Genomic DNA, 27,503 nt, shown 5'->3' on the forward strand with positions numbered 1-27,503 from the left:
CATTTAATTGCCGTCGCTGGGATGTTAATGGTCACCACACATAGACGATCGATGCGTTGACAAATTACAACCCACAACCCATTTGAGTACCCTACCTCTTCCAAACAATGTCAACTGTAGTATTTATCATGTAAAATGTGTATAATTATATGATTTTGATGTCATATTCCTTCTTTTAATCAAAATAGATTTTAACAATATGCATATCTATATAAATTTATATTTTATGATCTGTTAAAATAATATATATTTTATTGACCTATTGCATACAATATTAAAACATTTATATTGGATCAGTAAAACATGTCTATATTTTTTATTCATCAATGTTAAATCATTCATCAAAATCATAACTAACGTATGATTCAGGTAATGAAATGAATTCATTTTTTACTTTAATTGCAGTTTGGTACAACGAACCCTACAGTACGTTTAAAGTTGTACAACTTCCGGTCCAATATGACTGTGACAATATCTCCTCCACAAACCTTTGCACAAAGGTAAGCACACTTTGTTTTGTTAGAATACAGTGTAACCTCGGCATAGTGAACCTTTTGAGGAAAGTAACTTTTTAACCAATAGCAGTATCAAAACCTCCTTGAATAAAACAACACAAGAATGACGTTTATACTATATATCAGCAGAAAATAAAACAGAAACGGGGATATTGAAACTGGTGCAGATAGATTCGATTTTATTGAGTCTATTGGCAACAATAGACATCTTACTTTACACATGTTTTACTGTACCAAGAGAAGAGTATAAATCTATATCTTATGAAATATTTTTATAAAATTCATCAACAGTAAAATTATATTAGTTCCATTATTATATGGTTGATTACCGAAACAGTTGTAACATAGAATGTGTTTCTGTTATTTAACACACATTAATATTGTACGTAAAGTGAAACAAAATATTATTTGCTATTTAAAGTAGGGTTTTATCCGTTTAGCAACGATTTTGCGTATGCGTCATTCACTTTTAGAACAATTATCTACCATGTTTATTCTTTTTAAAAATCAAACAAAATTTCTAGCACAAGATATATAGCTTTGTAGGAGCACATTTGTCTCGGAGCACATTTGTCTCACGAAGTGTGACCGATGTGTTCGTAAACATTCATATTTGCGACAAATTGGAAATAAGACAGATGTGTTCGACACACAATAGAAAGGACTGTAGGAGCACATTTGTCTCGGAGCACATTTGTCTTACGTAAGACCGATGCGGTCGCATTTGTCCCACATGAGACAAATGGGACCTCAAATGTCTGCCCAAAAAAACTCATTTGTGTGACAAATGTGCTCCGATCAAGTTTTTTAAGGGACAAGAAAGCACATTTGTCTCATGTGTTTTTAAGGGACAAGAAAGCACATTTGTCTCATGTCATTTTTTATGAATTTTTTGTCACATATTTCCCAACGGCAGAAATTCTTTTTTAGAATCGAGGCTCGCCGTACCTCAAATGTAATCAGCAATAGGTTTGCTTATGCTTTTTTTTATAAAAACCTACAGTGAACTATTAATTATAATATTTCTAATTCAAGAAATTTATTGACTTAACCTGATTAAGGCGTACACTTAAACATACTAAATCACGTTCACGATGGTACAATGGTGACAGCGCGATGGCACGATGGTACCTTGATGAAAACGCGATGGGGCGATGGTGAAAACGCAATGGTATGAACGTGAAACAACGATTGTACGATGGTGAAACAACGATTGTACGATGGTGAAACAACGAAGGCTCGATGATGAAAACGTGATGGTACTATGATGAAAGACGATGTTACGATGGTGAAAATACGATGGTACGATATGATAAAACTGCGATGGCATGATGATGAAAACGCAATATTATTTTCTCTGTCGTGTCATCGCATCATCGTGATTTCACCATTGTGTTTTAATCATCGTACCATCGTACCATCTCAATTTCACATTTGTACCATTGTGCATAGTTGTTTCAGGGAGACAAAAATGTTACTTATGTCCAAACGGAACACCGTAATCGGTTGATATTGAATGATACAATATCGTGACTCGTTTCGCATTTCGCCGAAATCTCGCGTCTCGCTTCGCATCCAGTTCGTCGTCGCGAGACAAGAAATTGATTCAATGTCATATACCGCTAAGTAGTTTTCCCTTTATAGGCTACATAAAATCACTTAAAGGCCCATTTTGGCATACTTTTATAGCTAAAAGTTACTCATTGGCTAATCACCTGAAGCATTTTTCATCTGCTGCTTTTTTGCAGTTTGTACAGTTGAAGTGATTTACAATTTTGTATTGACAATTTACATTTTGCTACTTTTATGACACATTTTTTCACATTTATCGCGAATTTCTTTGGGTTACAAGCATCTAACTTCCTCAGAAATCAATATTTGAATATTAATAAATTCATACTTGCCCTATCTAAAGAAGTACAAATTTATTCATTTCTGAAATCTCTTGGTTCGGGATATTTCGACATTGCGAGATCTGCTGTTACAATATCATGCCTCGCTTCGTGTCTCATCGGAATGTCGTGTCTCGCCCGATTCTGAGTGACCCGATATTCCATAATTATGGCATTACCCGGATTATTTCGGGAACTTATGCATGTTGTAAGTGCCTTTTCAATGGCGAACCTGAAAGCCGCAATTCTTCGAAAATGACGATTTTTATACATATATTTCTAATGAAAACGAAATACCTGTGTTATGGTCTTCTTATTTTCTCCATAGATCATTTAAGGGCCTCCGCGGCGGAGTGTTTACAAAAAAAATACTTGCCCCTAAGCGCTGTAGTTTCGACACATACACTGGGCGTCGAACTATTCATGCGAGGATCCCGGTCAGGGTCCAAATGCGCATTACATATGCGCGTGCGCACGTAATAGCTATCGCGTGCGCACGTAACAGTATCGCGTGGCCACGGAAAAGCTATCGTGTGAGCACGTAATAAATAAGAAAATTCTATGTCCCCATTATGCCACCGTAGATACTACCTTGTTTTGCTAAGAATATTTCTAGTGTCATAAATCATCTATAAAACTTTAAGCATTGAACTAAACATATCACAAGTGATAACGATAAGAATAGACTTGCTGCATATATGTTTAGGTTCCGGATGCTGCACCTGTAGAAATTTTCATTGTGACATGCAGAACAGGGATATTCTTAAATTTAATATATGACTCCTATGTAGAGGCAGGAAGTTTTTGACTGACCGGAAGTGACCTAGAAACGGTTTTATAAATACAGAAAACACAGATCAATGGCTGGTAGCCGGTATACAGATGGACATAATTATTACCTTTTAAGAATTTTATGGAAAAAATGTGAGACAAATGTGCTTCGAGTGTCCTTTCTATAGTGTGTCGAACACATCTGTCTCATTTCCAATTTGTCGCATATATGAATGTTTACGAACACATCGGTCACACTTCGTGAGACAAATGTGCTCCGAGACAAATGTGCTCCTACAAAGCACATTTGTCTCACATTTTTTTCCATAAAATTCATAAGAGGTAATAATTATGTCCATCTGTATACCGGCTACCAGCTTCTTTATTTATAATACCATTCAAGGTCACTTCCGGTCAGTCAAAAACTCCCTGCCTCTACATAGGAGTCATATTTTAAATTTAAGAATATCCCTGTTCTGCATGTCACAATGAAAAATTCTACAAGTGCAGTATCCAGAACCTAAACACATATGCAGCAAGTCTATTCTTATCGTTATCAATTGTGATACGTTTATTTTCAATGCTTTTATAAATGATTTATGGCACTAGAAATATTCTTAGCAAAAACAAGCTAGTATCTACGGTGGCATAAAGGGGACATAGAATTTTCTTATTTATTTCGTGCGCACACGATAGCTTTTCCGTGGCCACGCGATACTATTACGTGCGCACGAGATAGCTATTACGTGCGCACGCGCATATGTATTGCGCATTTAGACCCTGACCGGGATACTAGTACTCGCATGAATAGTTCGGGGCAAGTGGTGTTTCGAAATCACTCGGCCACGGAGGCCCTTAAATGATCCATGGAGACAATAATAAGACCATTACACACGTATTTCGTTTTCATCAGAAATATATGTATTAACAAGAGTTGCGGCTTTCAGATTAGCCACTAAAAGGCACTTACAACATGCATGAGCTCCTAAAATAATCCGGGTAATGCCATGATTATGAAATATCGGGCCACTCAGAATAGGGCAAGACGCGACATTCCGAAGAGACACGAAGCGGGGCACAATATTGTAACAGGAGATCTCGCAATGTCGAAGTAACCCGTGCCAAGAGATTTCAGAAATAAATAAATTTTTACTTCTTGAGATAGGACAAGTATGACTTTGTTTATATTCAAATAATGATTTCTGAGGAAGTTAGATGCTTCTAACCCAAAGAAATTCGCGATAAATGTGAAAAAATGCGTCATAAAAGTAGCAAAATGTAAACAATGTAGTACTTTGACTTCAATACAAAATTCTAAATCACATCAACTGTGCAAACTGCAACAAAGCAGCAGATGAAAAATGCTTCAGGTAATTAGCCAATGAGTAACTTTTTACAGCTAACAAGTATACCAAAAATAAAAGGCTTTTGAGGAATACAAATCAAAGCATTTCTCAGGCATAATGGGCCTTAAAATGATTTTATGTAGACTATAAAGGAAATACTACTAAGCGGTATATGACCTGAAATCAATTTCTTGTCTCGCGTCGACGAACGTGACGCAAAGCGAGACGCGAGATTTCGGTGAGATGCGAAACGAGTCACGATATTGTATCATTCAATATCAACCAATTATGGTGTTTCGTTTGGACATAAGTTACATTTTTGTCTCCCTGAACAGCTATGCACAATGGTACAAAGGTGAAATTGAGATGGTACGATGATTAAAACACGATGACACGATGGTGAAATCACGAATATCGCGTTTTCATCATCATGCCATCGCAGTTTCATCATATCGTATAATCGTATTTTCACCATCGTAACATCATCTTTCATCATAGTACCATCACGTTTTCATCATCGAACCTTCGTTGTTTCACCATCGTACACTCGTTGTTTCACCATCGTACAATCGTTGTTTCACGTTCGTACCATTGTGTTTTCACCATTGCACCATCGCGTTTTCATCAACGTTCATCAACGTACCATCGTGCCATCGCGCTGTCACCGTTGTACCATCGTGAACGGGATTTAGTATGTTTCAGTGTACGCCTTCAGGTTAAGTCAATCAATTTCTTGCATAAGAGATATTATAATTATTAGTTCACTGTAGGTTTTCATAAAGAAACCATAAGCAAACCTATTGATGATTACACTTGAAGTAAAACGGCGGATCTCGATTTTAAAAAAGAATTTCTGCTGTGGGGAAATATGTGACAAATAAATTCATAAAAAATGGCATGAGACAAATGTGCTTTCTTGTCCCTTAAAACACATGAGATAAATGTGCTTTCTTGTCCCTTAAAAAACTTGATCGGAGCACATTTGTCACACAAATGAGTTTTTTGGGGTAGACATTTGAGGTCCCATTTGCCTCATGTGGGACAAATGCGACCGCATCGGTCTTACGTAAGACAAATGTGCTCCGAGACAAATGTGCTCCTACATAGCTTTATACACTTCAAATGATTCCAAAATAGTAGTACACTTATTTATTTCCTTATTTTCATTGATAATGTTTTTTTTAATTCTATAATAATAATAATAATAATAATAATAATAATGGTAATAATAATAATAATAATAATAACGTGGACGTTCAATTATATCTTAATTCATAATATCTGTCCTGATATAATTTATATCTTTCTTCTTCTTTTATATATTCAATGAAAGCTTTTATGTTAATTGTCAAAGTGAATCGAACTTGTCTTTTAATTCTGCAACATATTTCCAATTATGTCGTTTCTAATTAGGATTCGCATTGATGTTGTTATTTCTAAGCATCTGCGCAATTTAATAGAGAATATTCATACAATTAAATTCCCATTCGCTTTCTTTGCACGTGATATTGTTATATGGATTTTGACTTGAAAATCTGTTTCCTTTAACATTATATTGCATAGATCATATTCTTATGTGAACATTTTCATTTCACATTTTATTTCAGGGATCATTACATTATTTCTGTCACGTGGAGGAGTTCGGATAGTTTTGCTACTGTGTGGCTGAATAGAGAACAAAATACGTCCATTATTACTATTTGTAATGCATCGACTTCTTTATGCTACGAGGTAGAATACAATCATATATATTCAAAATATTTTACAAAGAGTAATCTCTTATTGTTTATTATATGATTAAAAGATGTTTCAAGTATTGATTTAATTTCATTTGCAGTAAAGATACGTAGAATAAAATCGAATGTATCAAACAAATGTTACTAAAATTAATCTCATAAACATTTTATAATATGACAAATATTTTACGAGTATTAATGATGCCACTTGTTAAGTTCAACTGCAGTCAGATAAAAAATCAGCTATGATTATTTTTTAGTTTCATTTAAAATCCGATATCTAAGGTAAACCATGAACATTTAGATATGCGATTCAAATTTATACATCTTCTGATAGATTTTGTTGTAAATTTTTTTCTAAAAAAAGTTATTTTCTTTCTTTTTCCAGAATCTTCACATTGAAGAAAGCAGTGGCTGGGTCGATGCAGTTAGTAGTCATTTTCAATATTTTAATTTGAAATTTAGTGTATAAATGACTGAGTGAAACTGTTTGGTTGAACAATTAGGACCTTCATGTTGTCAAAAATACAAATATCAAACGTTAGTATTACCCTATGGACTTTGTGACCGTATGTCATCTTTTCAAGCAAAAACGTATTATAATACAATGTACACCATAAAATACTATAAGGTTACCCATATTATATTTGCTGTGTATTTAATTCAGTTATCAAATGCCGTGTTAAATCTAACCTAACTTAATAGTATCAGTCTCGGGCACATGTTCTACGAATTCGCGATCACTTCCTACGTCATTCAATATAAGATAGCATTTTGCATCTCTTATTGTAAATGTTCGATCCTAATTTATTCTTAAGGTTTGTCATAATCATGAGTATGACCAACTTATTTTTGGCTCATTTGTATATTTATTTTATGTAGATTGATACACTGGTATTTACCCCATCAGGGAGTCATTATTTCATTAGTATTCCAAGACGAGACGCTACTGGTAAACTTGTGAGACAAGTGAAGATGGTAGACGCTTCAGTGAATATAAATGTAAGTACATCCTTTACTAAATCAATTTAACGAGTTGAATAATGTTTACTTCTTTAAAGAGTTCATTACATAAAATAACAAGATTATGCTAAATGATATCCTTCTTTTCACAATTCGAAATAAATATTACACTTATAGAAACATGTTTTTTCATTGTTTCATTGATACACGTGGAAACAGCGTTGCATTACAATATGTTTGTATGATGCACATAACCTTATATATGTGTGTCATTGCAATATGGTTTATATGGATTCACAGAAACTGCAATGGTATAAAAACAAATAATTCACGATACTGATCATGATGAAAATGCGTATCTGTAATTCTTCTTATTATTCTTACTAGAATGGGGGCGTCCGTGGCCGAGTGGTTAAGGTCGTTGACTTCAAACCACTTGTCCCTCACCACTGTGGGTTCGAATCCCGACATGGACTTTGGATTCTTTCATGTGAGGAAGCTATCCAGCTAGCTTACAGAACGTCGGTGGTTCTACTCAGGTGCCCGTTCGTGCCGGAAATAATGTACGGAAGGGCACCTGAAGTCTGCCTCCACCAGTAAAGCTGGAACGTCGCCTAATGACCTATACGGTTGTTGGTGTGACGACCCCCCCCCCCCCCCCCCCCCCCATCCCCCCCCCAAAAAAAAAACAAAAAAACTTACTAGAAACCATTATTGTAGTAAGAATTACCTATCTTTTGTTGGTTGTTTTTTCTACCTCAGAGATATGCGTGTCATTAAATCTCGTGTTACTTTCACTAAATGTTCTTGAAATACACCAATTTACACCATTTGTACAGATTACGTTAAATAAATTCATATAAAACGTAATTATATTATATGTATATTTAGATTTACTTCGTTAAGAGCATTGTTGGAGCACATGTGTTGCTGGTTAGACATTTATATTCCTATTTATGTCATATGATAGACAAATTACGGCCGCATCGGTCTTATATTAGACAGACATGGTCGTACACAGCAAACATTGACTTGATTATGATCATATTGTTTCATTTATTCAAATTAAGGCTTTCAAAGTTCAAAATTACTTTATGTAACTTTAATGTATATCGATGACAAAATCGTTGAAATATTCCTTCCCGTTATAGGTAACGAAAATCCGAGGCCGAACAATTTTTCTTTCAACGGGTGATATTGAAGTTGAGAAGATTGTCGGATATTTTAATTATTCCGTGTAAGTATCAGAAAGATAATAATCAGCAATTATTTTAAGTTTTTTTTTAGTTTTTCTCGATAGTAAAGTAAACATGTATGTAATGCATGCATTTCGCGCACATTTCAAAAGTTTTTTGCAGATATGATGTCTCAGATCTATCTCAAAAATTGACTATGCTCATATTTTTGTAAAATATTTTCATTGCAGAAATTTATTGAAATCAATGTCTTTCTCACTGGATATGTCTAAATGCTCAGACTGTGTTTCGGAAGCTGCATTGCCTTTTACTGGCCAAGTTTATTTGGCGTTTTCTTAAAAAACAACAACATATAAACAACTAAAGTAGAACAATCAAAGCACAGAAGGCGCTGAATTTGTTTGGGTCTAAGAATGTCAGAAAGGGGAAGGTTGTGAGATTATAAAACAATTTGTTGTATAGTGCCACCAATGCTTTTCAGCGTTTTAATTGTAGTAGATTGGCTATAAGACTAATTGCAACACTGATATTCGATCCAATGTTTATTAGACTTGAAAAAAAATAAGTTGCCGTAATTGGGGTTTGAACTCCAGACCTCTCGCTTCCTAAACGAGCGTGCAAACTCCTCGGCCACGGTGAATTTATATGTTAACGGCCTGAAGAAAACCATATTATTCTATTTAGGGTTTGTAACGACGCTAACTGTTGTTTAACACTTGTGTAAATAATCATGGCGTTTACTATCAGCATGTATATTAATAAAGAATAAAACAATATTAGAAATCTTCGACCATTCGGAAATTATTTTGCTTGAAAATTAATCCGCCTGTCATGTGACCATATTTACGCAGTGATTTCCCCTAATTTTTTCGGCCTAGGTGTTACATATAAAGGGAAGTAACCGCTTCAAAAAAGCGGCATTCTTTCGGCACTTGCAATTAACAGCATTATAGTCTGAAATTTCGCTACCATTATTTGTTTGGTCTGACGACCCAAACAAATAAAAACGGCAAGTTGTTTAATGACACATATAGTATGTTGGTACTGTATTTCTATGGTTTGTAGAGTGTACATTGCAACATATCTATAATCATTTATGTGGTGGTCTTAAGAGATCTTTAATTTACATTGAATTAGGGACTACATTACAAATCTTACTTATTTCAAATACCAGATTAGAACTTATATCTTTATCTAAACATTTCTTGTCTTCTATAATGACCAAATGGAATAGGATAGGCCTTGGCATAATAATCTTTTAAGTTTGTAGCTGGGTGTTTTATATTAAAAGATATAATGTATTGCCATAGGATATAATCAAAATAATGCGAATAGCCGCAGTATGAAAATAAACTATACAGATTTTTATTTTGTCATCATCGCCAAACAAGTTTACGTGAAGAAGAATGGGAGATTCCATGACCCCGTTTAATAACAGATTGATTGTTTTATAGTGAAAATTGTTTAGTTCCGCCCATTGTTTTATCGTTAAGGGCACACGCATTATTTTATTTTGGGACCATTCACCGCTTTTCATGGTAAGGCAAGAAAGTGTCACATTGAAGTTCCATGATAACCGCCGTATGAACTCATCTGCGGATGTTTCTTAATTCAAAATTTCACCATTACCATCTGCTTAAGCCGGTGCTAAAGAGGGGGGGGGGGGGTGGAGGTAACTTGCACTTTCCATTACCCTTAATGAACAGGCCCAATTAAACCGAGCCTGCAACATTTTCAATTTTGTCTTGTTGGGCTTTCTTTGGGATTCTTTATTTTTCTCTATTTTAAATACGACATTATTTTATACAACATTTTCAATTTTGCAGTTTTGGGCTTTCTTTAGGGATTCTATTTTTCTCTATTTTATTATCTTATTCGCGTTTTCAGGTATGTGATAGGGATTCCTCAAGACGATCCAAAACAACGACACTTATATAGCGCGATAACTGATAAAGATTCGCCAAATTTTCATAAATTAAACTGTGTAACATGTGATATTGACGAAAATTGTAAATATATGGATGCGAAGTTTGGACCGACAGGGCAGTACTACATTTTGGAATGCCTTGGACCCGGAGTGCCTTATTATTCATTTTATGCAACACCAGATTTACATGGTAAACTCTTTTGTATTCAAACAATCATTTAAAAACTAAGATTTCAGCATTTTCAAGAATACTCATTTAACTGTGGTCTAAGTCTTGAACCATTATTTTGGCTTTTGGTCTCGGGCGAGATCTACTGTTTCGCTTTATCTTTCTTTAATACTTCTGAGGACGGATTCAATTGATATTTAGAATTTATAATTATAAACAATAAATGTACGGTAACAATCGTATTTTACCTTTAGAATTGGGCTTGCAAAACTGTAAAACTTTATTTTTTATCAATTCCAAGTTTGCTCTAATATATATTGTGCAACCAGTATTGCAATAACACGAGTTTGTTTTTTATAAACTGTTTGTATCGACGCTGTGATAAAGTTATGTCATAGTGTTATTTTCTTTATTTTGTAGTAACATCATTAGAAAATAACAGTGACCTTGACAAAAGGCTTTCAGAGAAATTATTACCAGACATTGAATTCCTAAACGTAACATTACCAGATGGAAATTGTAAGTTATCGCTTTTCTCTCAGTCTTAACTGCTTATTGTTAACCTCAAATGGCTGTCTTGCTGTCATTAAATTCCAAATATTCCAATGAATGAGGATAAATAAGGGAATATCTATCTTTAATTGAACAATCGGGATTATCAGTGCTTATCATTTTTGTGCCATAATGTCGTTTAAAGAATCTCTCAGAAGAATTCCTGATAAATATCTCATTTTCTGGTAGGTAATTCTTGAAGAATCAAAACAGTTTTGTGAGTTTGTTATAGCTAATTCAGTTTTATGCTTTACTATTTGAAAGTGCAAGAAATCATTTTCGTAGTTTCTTGTTTCTATTTCCTATGTGTATAGTCTTTGGGATCATTTATCTGACTTACCATATTATAATCTTTATCTTTATCTACAATATATGTCGTAACTATGTCTTAACCGAAATTGAATGTTCCAAATTATATCATTTTTGACATCATTTAAACGTAGAAGACAATTAAAGTCAAAAGTCACTATAAGTTGTTCTATTTCAGTTGTACTCAGCAAATTGATTCTACCGCCAGTTTTGGATCTCGAGGAACTCATCCAATACAATGTCATAATTGTACCGTTAGTATTTGAGCCGCGTCACGACAAAACCAACGTAATGCGTTTGCGACCAGCATGGATCCAGACCAGTCTGCGCATCCGCGCAGTCTGATCAGGATCCATGCTGTTTGCTATCAGTTTCTCTACTTGTAATAGGGTAGGTAACGAACAGCATGGATCCTGATCAGACTGCGTGGATGCGCAGGCTGGTCTGGATCTATGCTGGTCGCAAACGCATTACGTTGGTTTTTTTCATGGCGCGGCTCATTTCATTTTTAAAAATGTTTATAGCAAACCTTTACATCATAATAAAGTAAATAAAGTAAAAATCATTTTCATTCTGTTTCCTTTTAATCAAAGGAAATATATGTTATATGATACTCTTTTATCTCCATTTGTAATTCTTTAGTGCTTTTCAAAACCGCCTCCGTGGTCGAAGGGTTAGAGTCGATGACTTCGTGTAACTCTTAAGGAACGAGGGTTAGGAAACTACCCGCCTACATGACTGAAATACTGTTGGGAAAAGGCGTAAAATGAAACAAACAAAACAAAACAATTATTTGAAACATTCTAATAGTCATTTCAAAAAAAGATTATATCTTTAATGAACTCGCATTTTTGGCGTGACAGGAAAAGAACTTTTTTGAAGTACAGGGTAGTAACGCAGGAGTGTGCAAATAACGAACAAATTGTGCCAAGGAAACGCAGAATTTTGCAATTCAGTGAACAGAAATAAATTAATGTTTCTTATTTTACATCAAATTGAAAGAAATAAATAAGCTTATAAGGTTGATGAGACATTTTAAATCTTACAAAACATGTTTCCATAAAAGTGTTTATTTTCCAAGATCATTTGTGACAAGTGTATTGATGATAGTATATGTGTTTCGTAGACATCATTAAATACGATAACCTAACTATGTATTATACATTCGGTGTACCTGACACATTTGCTAAACTACTCGTGTCATATTACACTAAATTCCTGGAAAAAATGAGCAGCTGGTTAAAGTATGTCATACCAGCCTTTTATTTTAATTTGATTAACGATAAAAATAGTTCGGTCCGTTTACTGGCCGTTTACTCGTCTTGGCCATAGATTTGCAAACGTCAAATTCTGCGTTTCTTTTATGTTTATAGCACATTTCTGCGTTATTGGATATACTAGATATACTGGATGTTGACTCGGATAAGATTATACAGTAATCGTAAAAATAAACTATGGAATTTGCAAGTGTTTTTATAAGCATTATTTCTTTTTTATAATGCACAGAAATGAGGATATCGGCGATCAAACAGTAACCTACAAGTTTCACCTGGGATGGGAGCATTTCTTGTCCAGTTTTCACAGTATTATTATTGCCAAAATAGACACAAGTGGGTCCAGAGGTAGGGGAGACAATTGGAGAAAAGCTGTCCATAGACAAATAGGCGCTAGAGAGGTTGACGAAATACTTGCTGTTGTTAGGTTAGTGGAAGATTCAGTTTTCTTTAAATTGACACGAAGGAATTGATTAGATAATACTGTATTGATTGATAGTTTTACATTTGTACGTTATAAAATGTAAGTTGCCAAATGTAACATCGCAATAAAAAAAACTTTCTTAATTTTAAAAGGTTGTAAAGGTTTTAAGCAAATTTAGCATAAATGTGTATGTTTTGTTTTACGAAGATGCAGAATATATGAAAGACATGAATTAAATGTTCCTTATATAAAACATACAACGTTTAGTTTTATTTCGCACATGCGTTCTCCGCTTTTTTCGAAAAATAACTTTTTTTTGCAAGCTTGATCTAAATTTCTTGTAATGATATCAAGATACAACAAATGTTCAATTGATTATAGACAGAGCCAAACCTTACTTCTTATCATTCAATGAAGCGTGTTAATATGCATTTTATCTATAATAATAAAATAAGAGAAAAAAAGGAATCCCTAAAGAACGGCCAAAACGGTACAATTGAAAATGTTGCAGGCTCTGTTTTCATGGACGGTATTGTCAAGTGCAAGCTACCGTCCACGCCCCTAGCACCGGCTAAAGCAGAATTCAACATTTATAATGCCCGTTTATAATAAGTAAATAGATAAAGTTAATAAGGACGACTTTTCACATATCTTTCAGGTCTTTGAAGACTATCACATATGTAAATGAAGTTATGGGAATTGTCGGAAAGGTTGTACATTATTCTTACATTTTTATAGTTATTTAATAGTTATACCGTGCATAAAGAATATAATTTATTTATTGCCTTTTCCGTCTAGCCGATTCATTATACCTTACATCATGTTATCTTATCTACAACAATATATTAACAAACATTAGGATGCATAGATCCCTGACCTGTCCTATTCTTATTATCAGATTAGTGGCTACACTAAGAATTTCGCCACAAGCTATTTGTTAACAAAAGAGCACATGTCAATGTTTGTTGTAAAACCTATTGTTATTCACATAAAATAATGTTTTTGACTCCTCATAGCAATTCAAGGGACCTACCTTCAATAACACATTGTTTAAGGCAATACTTCATACATATATATACTTTCATAGTTTTGTGTCAATATTCAAGGCATTATATACATTTATTCATTTTTATGGTTTTTGTTTCGTCATTCAGGGTTACGGTGGCCATCTAGCTTTATCAACATTGAGTTCTGACTTCAATAATGTGTTGTCATGTGGTGTTGCTGTGACACCAGTGATAGATTATACATACATGGGTAAGTTGTTTAACTACGTCATCAATTTTACTAAACATTACTTTATTACTTTTGCATATATATTCACTTATTGTGTTAAAATTAACATAATATAATTTGATTTTAAATTTGTCTCGACCTTTTTCTCTGGGAATGCAGCTTTAAGGTCGATGAGTTCTAAAACATAAACCTCTAACCTGTTCTATTAATTTGATGACCTTAAGCGACTAAGACAATTTCTAAACAAGTGATATTAGAATTCAACCTGTGGGTTACGGTTATAAATAACCATATTTTAATTACATTTTTTCAGACAGTTTTATCACAGAACGGTATTATGACAAAGGAGGTTACCAAATAGCATCTAACAACGTAAGATACCGATTAAAACAAGTTTTTAAACGGCATTCAATAATGAAATATTAAAAGACTTTTATCAGATTGATATTTTGATTAAAACGTGTCAAATTGTATTATATAGTTTGTAGCTGTACCGAAACGTCATAATATTTTTTTATCAAAACGACCAACAAGGTCACGTCTCTCAGAAAATTATTTGCATATATTTAAATTAAAGAAAAATGAATTTCATTCAAGTAAACAGTAAGAAATATAGCTTAGCAGAATTGTTTGCACTCTTCAGAAATATCCAAGCATTCGGTAAGTAACCGACTGTTGGTTTATCACAAACAAATCAACTGTAACACATGCAACTGATACCTCACACAAAACTAGCGGATTAATTGAAGATCGAATTTATGCTACTTAAAAAGTTATATTGGTATTTTACTACATGTCGGGTGAATAAATTTTATAAAGAATACTGTTTTTCTTTCTTTGATCATCAGGAACTCAAGCTGCTGAAAAACATCAAAAACATTCACAGACATGACGTAATGCTTATGCATGGACTTTTAAACGGTATGTTATAACCCATATTGCATGTAACTACTAGAATAAGATGACACGGATGTCCTACTTGGTTCACGACCATGTTTCATCATATGACACCAGTTCTGGTTAGTTCAAAGAAGCGGACTCAAAAGCAATTAATATAGGTTGCAAGAACTTGTTCCGCAATCAAGCTTAAATATGTTTCAACTAAACTAATGAAATAACCATTTTAAACTAATAATGTATATTAAATAATATTAAATAAAATAATATTTCAACATTCGGGGATAACTCTGAATATTCAATATTAAGTAGGAATAAATGATAATGTTATGTTTTTTATTAGGTAAATAGTCGCTAGCTCGCAATTTTGTTTTAACTTTAAAATAGAGTAAAATAAGCAGAACACACTCATTTATTGTGACTTCAAATTGTTTAAGTCCTTGAAATCTAACCAGGTGTCTGACTCATATGAAACTCTTTTGAAAAATACATTGCTTTATATTGAAATAGTGAGAATCATGGTCATCACCTTCATGATTTTGTTTGTTTTCTTCTTCTAGTTGACATTATTACATACATCTCATTTTCAGATGAAATTCATTTTCAAAATACAGCGCAATATGTGAAAGCTTTAGTTAGTGAAAATATCCGTCATGAGATACAAGTAAGTTGTTCTTGAAAATAACGTATTAAATATATATGATTTCCTAACAAGTCTAAACATACTAAAGTATTGTCTTTCTCTCCGTGACAGTTGACCTCGGGCATTGAGTCTCAAGGTCAGTTGTCTTTTCAGCTGTTTCAGAGATCATGTGGGATTAGTGGTTATATATATATATTGATTTTAGCAGTTCTCATTCGTTACCTAAGGAGATCAGTCTTTCAAATATGGCAAACTACAGAAATGTGGTGTTTCCCCTATCAACAATAACATTTACGAATATCATAATCATCAAAGAATTACACGAATCTTCCTGTTACACTTCCTTGTGTGTCAAAAAGAGTTTCAGAGTGTCCATTTATAAGCAGGATACACATGTGTGCTGTATTAACTATACCTTTGGCTCAGTAGGTTCATGTACTGTAGGATCTTGCAATTTCATGTCGTGATTAGTTGCGTATAGTTTCAAGTCCAATTGTCTTCACACTTCTCTTCCAGATATATCCAGACAATGCGGATTGCTTGGAGGACCCTCGTGTAAGACAGCATGTTATTACAAGTATTGAAAACTTCTTTGTTAAATGCTTTGGAATCGATCCCAACGCAGAACCAAACTATTATGTTGAAGACGAAGAAGAGGAATAAACTTTAGAGAGACGCTTGGAATGTGCGCAGAATATGATTTAGATAGAATGGCATAGGAATGTTGTGTCATCAATATGGAGTAAAGGTTTTTAGATAAGCCATGCAAGACAAATTGGGATAAATAATAGAGCTAAATTTGCATCTATTTGAATACGATTTTGTTTTGTAGAATCACAAACACAAATGACAGTTTTAGAAGAGTTAGGAGATAGGCAAGAGGATATCAGTCAGGGATTTGATCAGCATTTATAATCAACACTTGTATCATACATTTCACACCTCATTTTGAAATATTTCCATAAAGATCATTTCAATTACCATATCACCAAGACATGAGTTTCTTGTCGTATGTTGTATGTATGTTGATCATTTCTCTAAGTATGGTTTTTATACGTTTTGTCGTATTTTGTCAAAGACAATACTTAAAGTTCTATATTACAGAATAACTAAAGTCGCAACATTTTTTTCTTCACGTTGCACGAAAGGTTTTAAGTTATGCTAAAATTAAGTTAAAGTAAATATTGATATGGATAGGGCATCTAATTTACTGTAATAAAAATGTATGAATACCTGAATACCAATTTATTGGCTATACATGTAATATGGGCATATAATATTGAGTCACACGTTTTTTAAAATAGCAAAAATAAAAAGCTTTTAATGGGTTGGTTGTGTAAAATCGAAAAAGGAAACCCCTAGTAAAGGGGATACAAAAAGAGACCCGAAATTGCTTGTAACTTTAAATTTTTTTTATTCACCCCTAATCTAATTTTGTAAAGAAAATGTAAATTTTTGAAAATTTTAATAAAAAATTTAAATTTAAAGGGGTTTAATGACGGGAAAAACAAAAATGATTTGCCAAGGTATAAAAACTGAAACAAAGTGATTCCCCGAAAACTGTAATACACAAAATTTCATGAACATTTCGAAAATTGCAGCTCGGTTTTTTACGAAAATGAGGGATAATGATAAAATGCAACAACCCAACGCCCCCAGAAAATCCAACATTGGGACTCAATTTGCAAAACCTAATAGTGTTTTGGGATAATGATCCCGAAAGACCAGAAAAATATAACAACACGGTTTTGACCGCACACATTTGATCAACACTAGTAGCAAAGCCTAATTAACTTTGGTTAGTGCAGGGCAAGGCTTCAAATAAATATCATTCAACCTGAAACAATTCAGGGTATGAAAATGTTTTATATCTGCTTCTCTGTTTATGACCATTTGTCAGTTGCAAATTTGTGAGAAGATTTTTATAAATTTTTTGAACTTACACATGTATATTATTTATCGTTTATGTAATATGACTTTTAACACACACACACAATTATCAAGGACAAAGGGCTGCTTTTAGTGTCACCTTTGTCAATGGATTGTTCAATTCGAATGAAAGTTGCATTCCGAATGAACGTTGTTACTTTAATCATTGTTAAATCTTATTTGTTAAATAAAACTTTATAAAGACAAAAGTATTTGTATTTTAGCTTTATTTTTAACAGAGAGTCGTTGGAGAATTTAAGACCCATAAAAGGTCATCTCTTTTTTCTTCTGCGTTTTGGCATTAAGTACAATAATAGTGTTTTAGTATTTTGTATGGACGTTCACGAAAAAGACGTTTTACCGTTGTTGTCCCTTAACACAATCTATTTCACATTTAGCCCAATTTTCTTTAGTTGATAAGTATCTCACATTTTCTGAATCCAGTATTTTAAACGGATGTTCCGTTTATTAAAACATGTAAAAACTAGGCGGCTTGGTGTGGTTAAATCAAAATTTGAAATGCTAAACCTATTTATTTATTTGTTATAAATTATATTCATGTACTATATAAACTTCTGAGTAATTAAGAAATAAGAATAAAGAAGGAATTTGAGTATATTCTTTATTTTCATGCAAGACCAGCATACATAATTTCAACAAACACAAATGTTAACAGTATATTTTCAAAACAAGGACAAACTTTAAAAATTACCTCCATGCTTGTCTTCAAATAATAGTACTGTTTAGAGCAGGCGACCGCAAGATTCGTGCTCATTTTAAATAAGTTTGATTAATATTTTTTTTACTTTAACTATACAAATAAATCATGAGGTTGAAATACAAAAACCAAACAGTGTAGTCATATTTTGCATAGACTCATTCATTTCTTTAACTTTTTGTATAACAAAAAATTAAAGTTTACCTTATTGACAATCACCTTTTTTATCTGGAGGCATGTAGCTTTTGAAGTTTAGAAAAAACAAAAGAAAAATAAACAATCAATCAAAGTATTTATCTCTTGTCAAAATATATTATTATAGCAAATAACAAAACAAATTAATGATAATAGAAAACAGATATGATAAATGATTCTAGCACAAAATGAAATATGATTACCATGTAGTAAAGAGTGACATAAAAGAATTACCATACACATTCATACATAACATATAGTAAAGCATTTTAAGCATTGTACAAAAAACAAAATGCTCTTGAATTTTGGCGTAGTTAGATATAAACTTATAATCATTTCAATTAATACAACAATAATCGACAATGTACGTAAAAACTGCCATACAATTCTACCTAACTCAAAAAAGATTGCATAACAGACATGAACGAAACAAACACGTGAAATAATTCTTAATATATTTTGTTTGCGATTCACTCAGAAACTGTAATCGCAACTTTACTGATAAAGGAAACCGTCAGGTGCCCCAGCATGCTTTATTCCCAAGCACGAGCGGGCACATGAGAAGAATCATCAACGGCCGGTACCTAGCCAGATAGCTTCCTCACATTCAAGACGTCAAAGTCATTGCAGTAATTGGAACCACCCCGGTTGAGGGGCTATGATTTCAAGTCAATAATCTCGACCACTCCGCCAAAGTTGTAAAAAGACAGTCAGTTAATTGCATTTGTTATAATAATATGAAAAGTAAAGTACTAGTAATACAATATTGTTTTAGTTATGCAGATGTAGTAAACATCGCTAGAAGTAGTGAACTGGTGTAAAGTATGGTTATGTATAAATTAAGGCGTGGTATAAATCTTTGTGTAAACTTCTATAGTATGAACTAATCTGTCTGTGCAAATTAAGGTGTCACAGTGGTAAAAAGATAAAATAACAAGACATTCTTACAAAGTGTATAAATTTAATTTCGTGATATCTAGGATGATGTGCAATATCAAATTACATAGACTAGCACTTGAAAACAATATGATTATCATGTGGTCAATACATTAGCCAGATTTGGCTTGTCCGGATATAGACTACACGTGTATAATTAAAAGGACATTAAATAAAAAAACAATAATTAAAATATATATGTTTATGTGATATCTCTCAGTGAAATTTTCAGTGTCATTTCCAGTTGGGCGCCAACATTTTTAATGGAATTTAATGACAATCGGTGGGATATACCAACTACTAAACATTCGCAACCCTCGGCTTAAAAAATATAACCGATTGAAAACGAAAGCGGTGCATGAAATACCAAATGAGACATTTAAAACAAAAAAGCATGTAAAATAGGAAAATAGTGGATTTTTATATTTGTCCTTCCGTTCATCCATTCACAGAGTTTGACTACTGTCACATTTTCTTTCATTAAATAAAAACCTACGTAAAACAGTGTAATCACGATGACATGGATGATGTCCTGAAACATTTGTTTGAGCACCTTTTATTCAATTAATATCTGTTTTCATCTTTGTATGTTTGTTATAGTCATATTATTCAAATGTCAAATTATCATTCATAATTTTCCAGACAAATGACAAAGTTTTATGGTTCAAGTGAGAAGTATAGAATATAAAATTCTTAAATTTTTCTACTTTTTTATGGTTCCATTGTCACACAACACAAAATAATTGCTTAGTCTAAAGTTTTGTTGCACGTTGTACATCGACCTCGTCAACAAGCATTTCAATATTATTTAACAAGGATTATTTTTTTATCACAGTGTAGGTCATGGGTGTCAAATTCTTAAGAGTCTTGTGCTCTTATCTATGACAAGGCAGTTTGATTTATTTTGAGGCAAGTATTCCCAGACAGACGATACTTGTAACAATAACTAAAAGTATGAACAAATACATAAAACATCTGTCGAGAATAAGGGCCACCTCTTTCCATGAGTATATTTTAATCTCGTCTTCATCCGCATCGTCATCGCCTTCAAGGTGATTTACTTCAACTACATCTGAATTTTTACCTCTGTACCTTGTCTTGGCATTGGAATCGAAAGGTTCAACACCGTCAAGCGGCAGTTTAACGGTAGACAAACTTAATTCACTGGATTTATTCTTCGGACTGACCTTTTTCTTCTTACAGCATCTTTCTCCTTAATAAGTAGATGCAAAATAATTGATACCTGCATAGAATAAAGCTTGGAATATGAAAGGTTGGGGCTTTCTTGAAATTACATTGATTACTTTAAGCTTAACATAGCTAAAATAATGTGTTGATGACAACTTAGATGTTTGTAAAAAGTAACCACAACAAATACCCATGTAAGGCCCGCTTGCAATATTTTCTAAATATTTTTTTTCTGACATATTGAATAACCAAATTTTCAAAATCATTTCAACTCGAAGTAAACGAAATCAATATGTATAAAAATAGCGAATGATTTTAATGTAACTAATGAATTGATTCAGCCTTAGGCTAAAAAAATTAATTTCACTCGATTTATTGCATTTTAAGTATCAATTCAGACGTATGAACAAAATTTTGTTAATGCTTAACTTATTCAGTGGTCATACGTATGAACAAAATCTTGACAAGTTGAGAAAAAAATTGTTCATGCGTATGAACAAGTTTGAAACTGCTAGTATATTTGTTTATTTTTTACACTATTCTTATTTTTTGTTCAGACGTATGAACAAAAATTGTTGAAAAATAAAAATATGTTGCTAAAATGTTTCTGTTTTTGTCCTATTTTGCCCAAAAAGAAGTATTTTAGTGTGTTTTTTTTTTCAAAGAAATAACTCTAAAATGGGCCAAAAAGAGGGGCACTCGGAAAACCCTCTTTTATTCTGGAAGCAGATTATAATAATGACAACAATTAAAAAAGTTTACCTTTCCACATTGAAATTTTTACGAGGAGCAACCTTGTCATTGTCTGGACCCATCTAGGAGGTTCTTCGTCATCATCATGGTTAAAATAAATGTCGAGCACAACAATGGTGAAAATGACGGACAGTGTACTCAACATGAAAATAATCGTCAGATATGTAGCTGCAAAACAGTGCAAAATATCAAGATCAAATCAGTCTTATGATAGTTTTAGTTAAACACTCAGATCTCTTTACTTAATATCTTATTTTTAAAATTTGAAGAGTTTACGTATTATATTATAATAACGACACTCAAAGTCTTGCCAATTTTTATTCAAAAAGAGGTTCAAGATTGCAAAAATCGGAAACTTTTTATATGTAAAAATAAAGATGTTTTGTACTTACACAGTATACTGGTGCTCAGTGAGGTTCTTGGGATATTGTCGGCAATCAATGTCAAATAGACAGCATATGCCAAAAGAACTAGAAGTAATAGACACACGATGCCATTGAACAAAACAAGACATTTAGTCAACAACAAAGAAAAAAAAATATTTGTTGGGTACAGACCACAATGGTAAACAGTACATTTTATTTCCTCTTATAGTTTAAACTACGTGTAGGTCCAAAGACTTTATGCCCATAATGACCGTTTAAAATATTCACAAAGACAATATTCTACGGCTGTTAAGTTTATATAGAATATATTGTTATGATTAAACACATCTGATATTCTTTAATGAAGACGCATAACATGTTTAGTTAATACGAAAATTCCTGATATTTCAAAGACAATGTGACCACGTTTTAGTGGCTTTAACTTTATCACAACTATGAAAATGCTATATAATTCTTATCAAAGAATGATTTACTCACCTGTTAGTGACATTCCGACTCTTTCTCCGGATTCGGGAGGAAGCTTAAAAACAAATATTATCAATGACGCCATCAGAAGAACCGGAAATATTGTATTCAAAATGTGAAACAAAGGCCGTCTTTTCAGTTTAAATGTGAACGACAGTCTGAAAAATACGAATAACCAAAATTTTCTATGATGCGATTGAGGATCAAGAAATTGAAAATATTACAAATAAATAAAAGTTAACATTAATATAAATTTCTCTCCCCTGGACATATTTCATTTGTTTATTTGATTTGCGTTGTTTAACATTAAATCTAACTGCCCAGGATGAGTCAAAATATTTCAAGAAAGTCAAACCTGTGAAAAATGTGCAAAGATGTTAAGAAAACTAAAAGATTCATGTACAAACTGATATGGTATGTGCTAAACTTGGCAGTATTTGTCACCATATTTCTACTGCATGTTAAACACAGTTAGGGTTATTTTTATATATTTCAACCTAGGGATCTTTCTTTCGTGGATTACTGGTAGTAATGTGTAAAATACGCACATTCTTTGTTCGCATTTTTACTTTTGAAAACATGCTTGATATTGTCATGACAATTGGCATGAAAGCGGTATCCACCAGTTTCAATATGGATAACGATACCAGTGAAATGCATCACAGCTGGAACGGAGTAAAAACAACATACATGCCTTTTTTGAACATTTAGGAGGCTACAGACTAATTAATCAAACACTCATACCTGGTATAACTGTTGGTGTCATGTTTCGATTTCTCCGCTGTCTCTGTACTTGTTGACGTCTCAATCAGATCCCATTCTCCATTTGGCTATAATAGCAAAGTAAAGATATACAAAGGAAAATATTTTACGCCTTTTAGGCATCATAACGAATCATTCATTAATTATCAGAATGGCTGTCTTGTGTTACATGACATTGAAATTTTTCAAAGATTGCTTGATCGTATTTTTATAAGATATGGTAATATGATTTCTTAAATTCATTACAATCATATTGACCCATGTATGTTAATTGATATACATGTTACACATTTCTTTATCATGCAAGCATGTGACATAAATGTCAAGTTGCATAGAAATATCACTTGTTTCCTTTTATCAAGTTACTAACCTTACTTCATAGTATAAATGTCAAAAAAAAAATGCAAGACTTTGGAAAAGTGTGACTATAAAATTAAATAGAAGGGTGTTTTAAGGAAAAAAGCGATTTTATGTTTGGTTTGGTCCGGATAAATGTCCATTTCACGGTTTGAAAATAAATTGTGTTCTGTTATCCAGTTAAATTATAAAATAAATGTAACATTTGTAGTCTAACATTTTATAAAATATACTAAAACATGTTATTTCGAAGTACTTTAACATTTTAAAACTGCAAAAAGTAGAGAATAAAGACTATTGCATTCAAGCACCTTATATCGACTTGTTTGTGTTTATCATTTTAATTAATATTTTTTATAATTATTATGTGTTTATTTCTTCTTTGATCTTTTTTTAATAGTCAAGCATTGTTTTACATTATAAATGTGAATTGTAAAAAAAAACCTACACTGAAGTCATCTGTGGAAATAGGATCATCAGAAAACATCAAATAAACCTCGTTTGTTGTGTAAGCCCAAGTTGTAAGCACAATGCTGAAAAACATATACCATTTATGTTTAGAGACAAACAGTCATATAAAATTTCATGTTAAAGAGCACTGCGCACACAAAGACTGTCATTTTCAGAAGATCACACGGTTTAATATAGACCCTCGCAATAGAATAATGAATGCACTGTTTTTTAAGTGGCCGTTAGAGGCCATTTTAATCCCGCGAGAAATTTTACCGTCAGTTTATAAAATCATAAAAATGTTGTGATCCACGAGATTTTATGTCGAAATTGTGTAGAATGACGAGGCTTATACACTCTCGAGTTTTATTGTCACACGTCTGTCGGAAAAGTCGACAGTTTCTGTCTTCATAGTTGACTAAGCCAAGCAAACATATGCCTAATTTAGGTAGCCGATTGCGGTCATTATAATCCGCATAATTTGCTTTGATGCCTATCTTGTAAAAGGGCGGCCAGTTTTAGGATTAAACCTCTAATTTTCATGCCGCTGAAAAGTCGCACCTGGAAAGTTTGCTATTACTCGCCGCGTTATTTTATGAGATGATGATGAACAAAATGTCGCCGCCTTTATTTCCTCCCTCGATTTTTGAAGACTTTTTCTACAACACTTGTCGCTGATTTCCGTCTGTTCCTTTACCTTTTTATAACCAGGGACAAACATTGGCGCCACCGGCGATTATAGTCAAAAATGTTCCTTGCTGTTTTCCAGCAACTGTTTTAAAATATCGAGGTTTATACGTTCCCCGCGACATTTAAAACGATTTTGGCGGACGGACTAATATGACAACATTATACGGTTGCGCAACCTTTTTTCTAAAGTACCGCACTGTACCTAATAGCACGTATTCTGAAGGTTATCATCAAATTTTGTTTGCCATCAAGTATTGCCACCAAAGCCAAACATAAATAAACACATTACAAGTTTTAAGAAAGGCACACATAACTGCACTGAATTATTTTCGTCTTTATTCTTGTTCTTAATCTTGTTTTCCACTCATTTAATGTTGAACATGACAAATAAAGAAATTTGGAAAAAATATTTACCTGCATGTTTGTGTATCAAGCGGGTAGTAGGTAATATCCACATCACAGCTTGTCTCAAATATACCACCAGGTGTCCAGTAAGCCGACCCGTCCGAACTAAGCCGAATAAGCCAGTTAGTGTTGCTGAATACCTCGAGTTCTGTCACACTATTATTATTCAAACAATATTTCAGAATTGTATAACTTGGTGTTAGGGACGTATTTGACAGAGTACATGCAGTTAAGGTATTTGACTTCCAATCATTTGCCCTTCGCCGCTTTGGGTTCGTTTCCCGCCAGTGGCATTGGCAACTTCCACGTTAAGAAGCTATCAAGTTAGCTTACGGAACGTCGATGTTTCTACTTAAATGCAGGATTAATTCATCGTAAAGTCAAATAAAATAACAAATTAGCATTTCGTTAACAGATGTTCATAAGTGAAACATTGGTGAAAAATTGTATCCTTTGATTAACAGGATAAATAAGTATGTTGAATATAAGTCGACCAACATTGACAATCTGGTTACAAACGATTTTGTTTTCAGTATGGAACAATGTTAATAAGTAGGCCACATATTCTGTATACATAATACATTATATGAATTTACTCAGCATGGACCTATAAGCGGTAATGATTGGCAGGGGATATTTCTAAAGCAAATAAATGATAAGGAGAAGTAACGAAAGCAATGAAACTAATTAAGAAATAAAACATCAGATAGGTAGAAGAACAAAAAAGTTTAAAGTTAGTAAATGATAATTTAAAACTATCAATTCTAGTAAATATGTGTAAAAAGTAGGTTGCATGTTGATATGCGAAATAGGTAAGTTGCAAAGGCGTTACCTAACAAAAGTCATCTAATATATGATAAACAAGATCAACAAGGAACGCAACACCTAAAACTTTATTGTTACAGGAAAGTACGAGTATAAAGAAAAGGTAAATGCGATGCTAAAATTCTTCAATGTTATATTTTTTTATTCAATCTTGGTGAATAAACTTGAATTAAAGTGTTAATCTGGAAGCAGGACTTGTGTAAACTGTCTGTTATGACAGTGTCCATAAGTTGCTCTTTGGTTTCTGAATTTTGCAACCATTAATATTATGATTTTTTATGATTCTAAATCAGCCAAACTATTACTCAATTAAGGAGAGACATAAAGATAGAAAAAATATCAAATATTTAGAATTAGACGATAACATTGAATTTATGCAACTTAACACTTAATAACACATGTACTGTCATTGTCAAAAGAAGCACAACATTTTGTTCAGTTAAAAATTATCGTGGTATTTCATGATTTTTCTTTTTTTCTATTATTATTATTATTATTATTATTATTATTATTATTATTATTATTATTATTATTACTTTTATTGTTTTTCTAAACAGTCAAATAATTCTTTTTGCCAGAGTTAACATGAACGCGTTTGTGATAAAGTTTTGACAGAATCCAATGTGTTACAAAATACTGTATATCTATATATATTAATTACTAGTATATGATTTTAAGGAGTAAAGTCCTTAAATTTATATGTATATCAAAAATAACATCGCTAACTGTGAGGTAAATACATATCATACGCATAAGCTTATAGAGTACACGAGATATCCGTGCATGTAAGGCACACAGATGAATTTTATTTAGAAATGGGTCCATAATAAAGGCTAAACAATTTTTGTGACATAGCCTATGTCTGTCACAAATCAGAATTACATTTGAAAAATTATAACTTTAAAATGCACGTCTGGAATATTTCTTTATGCACATCATCAATTTGCAAAATGCTTTAAAATCCTATCGAATATAGCAGCATATTATTTTGTTCCAAACAATTTTATTGTGTGATGCAATATTCATAATTGTAAAATAACAAAGGCATTCTATGTTTCAGCTCTTTCAACAATCCACAAGACAATACAATTGTGAAAACTACACATTTATTTTCTTTTTTTAAATTCTGGAAAAAGAAGAAGAAGAAAAAAACATCCTTATACCCTTAAAACATTCATATCCAAAATATTTATAGCAATCATATTTTTTGAATTGTGAATACCAGTGCAAATGTCTTGAGACCTACAGCTAAATATCTATAAAATCAGAAAAGTCAGATTCTATAATTCATCCTAAGTGAATACCTTTTCGGTTTTACCTATTTGCAACATAGACTGCGGGAAACCACATGTATTTAGTGTTCGAAAATAAGAATCTGATATTAGAATAGTTCCCTTGGTGGCGCCATTCGAGTCGAGGATCTTTCCATGTCTGTTGAAAGCATGCAATCAAATGAAATTCAAAAGTTTTTGACAAGTTAAAGAACAACTATTATACCATGATAACTGTGCCGTCAATCTAATTGCGGGAACTTTAGTTTCGGGTAAGTTTATGGAAGTTATTAATGTAAAGGTAAATAAAATAATTTAACAAA

The 27,503-nt window shown here is 32.7% G+C and overlaps 2 protein-coding genes across 4 annotated transcripts in view; one reads left to right on the top strand and one right to left on the bottom strand.

The window, feature by feature from the left end:
* The first annotated feature begins 409 nt into the window (after nt 1–409).
* Nucleotides 410–17,109, top strand: LOC132730130 (dipeptidyl aminopeptidase-like protein 6). The gene is made up of 15 exons (XM_060715985.1): nt 410–500; nt 6,132–6,255; nt 6,649–6,687; nt 7,143–7,262; nt 8,375–8,460; nt 10,307–10,536; nt 10,936–11,034; nt 11,555–11,630; nt 12,883–13,077; nt 13,733–13,784; nt 14,229–14,331; nt 14,624–14,682; nt 15,159–15,231; nt 15,798–15,871; nt 16,367–17,109. Exons 1-15 carry the CDS (start codon nt 460–462, stop codon nt 16,511–16,513), a joined length of 1,518 nt encoding a protein of 505 aa, XP_060571968.1. The 5' UTR covers nt 410–459; the 3' UTR covers nt 16,514–17,109.
* Nucleotides 17,110–18,400: 1,291 nt separating this feature from the next.
* Nucleotides 18,401–27,503, bottom strand: part of LOC132730129 (neuronal acetylcholine receptor subunit beta-2-like) — a 29,995-nt gene continuing 20,892 nt past the window's right edge. For all 3 annotated transcript variants that reach the window (XM_060715981.1, XM_060715982.1, XM_060715984.1), the window contains exons 6-12: nt 25,094–25,240; nt 23,988–24,072; nt 23,165–23,250; nt 22,433–22,578; nt 21,962–22,039; nt 21,579–21,737; nt 18,401–20,841 (exon numbers count right to left, since the gene is read on the bottom strand). In XM_060715981.1, the coding sequence (XP_060571964.1) occupies nt 20,528–20,841; nt 21,579–21,737; nt 21,962–22,039; nt 22,433–22,578; nt 23,165–23,250; nt 23,988–24,072; nt 25,094–25,240 (1,015 nt within the window). In that variant the 3' untranslated portion in view covers nt 18,401–20,527. The remainder of the gene's footprint in view (nt 20,842–21,578; nt 21,738–21,961; nt 22,040–22,432; nt 22,579–23,164; nt 23,251–23,987; nt 24,073–25,093; nt 25,241–27,503) is intronic.

This window comes from Ruditapes philippinarum, unplaced genomic scaffold (assembly GCF_026571515.1).
Source record: "Ruditapes philippinarum isolate M1 unplaced genomic scaffold, ASM2657151v2 ctg5736_1_1_1_1, whole genome shotgun sequence".
Classification (NCBI taxonomy): domain Eukaryota; kingdom Metazoa; phylum Mollusca; class Bivalvia; order Venerida; family Veneridae; genus Ruditapes; species Ruditapes philippinarum.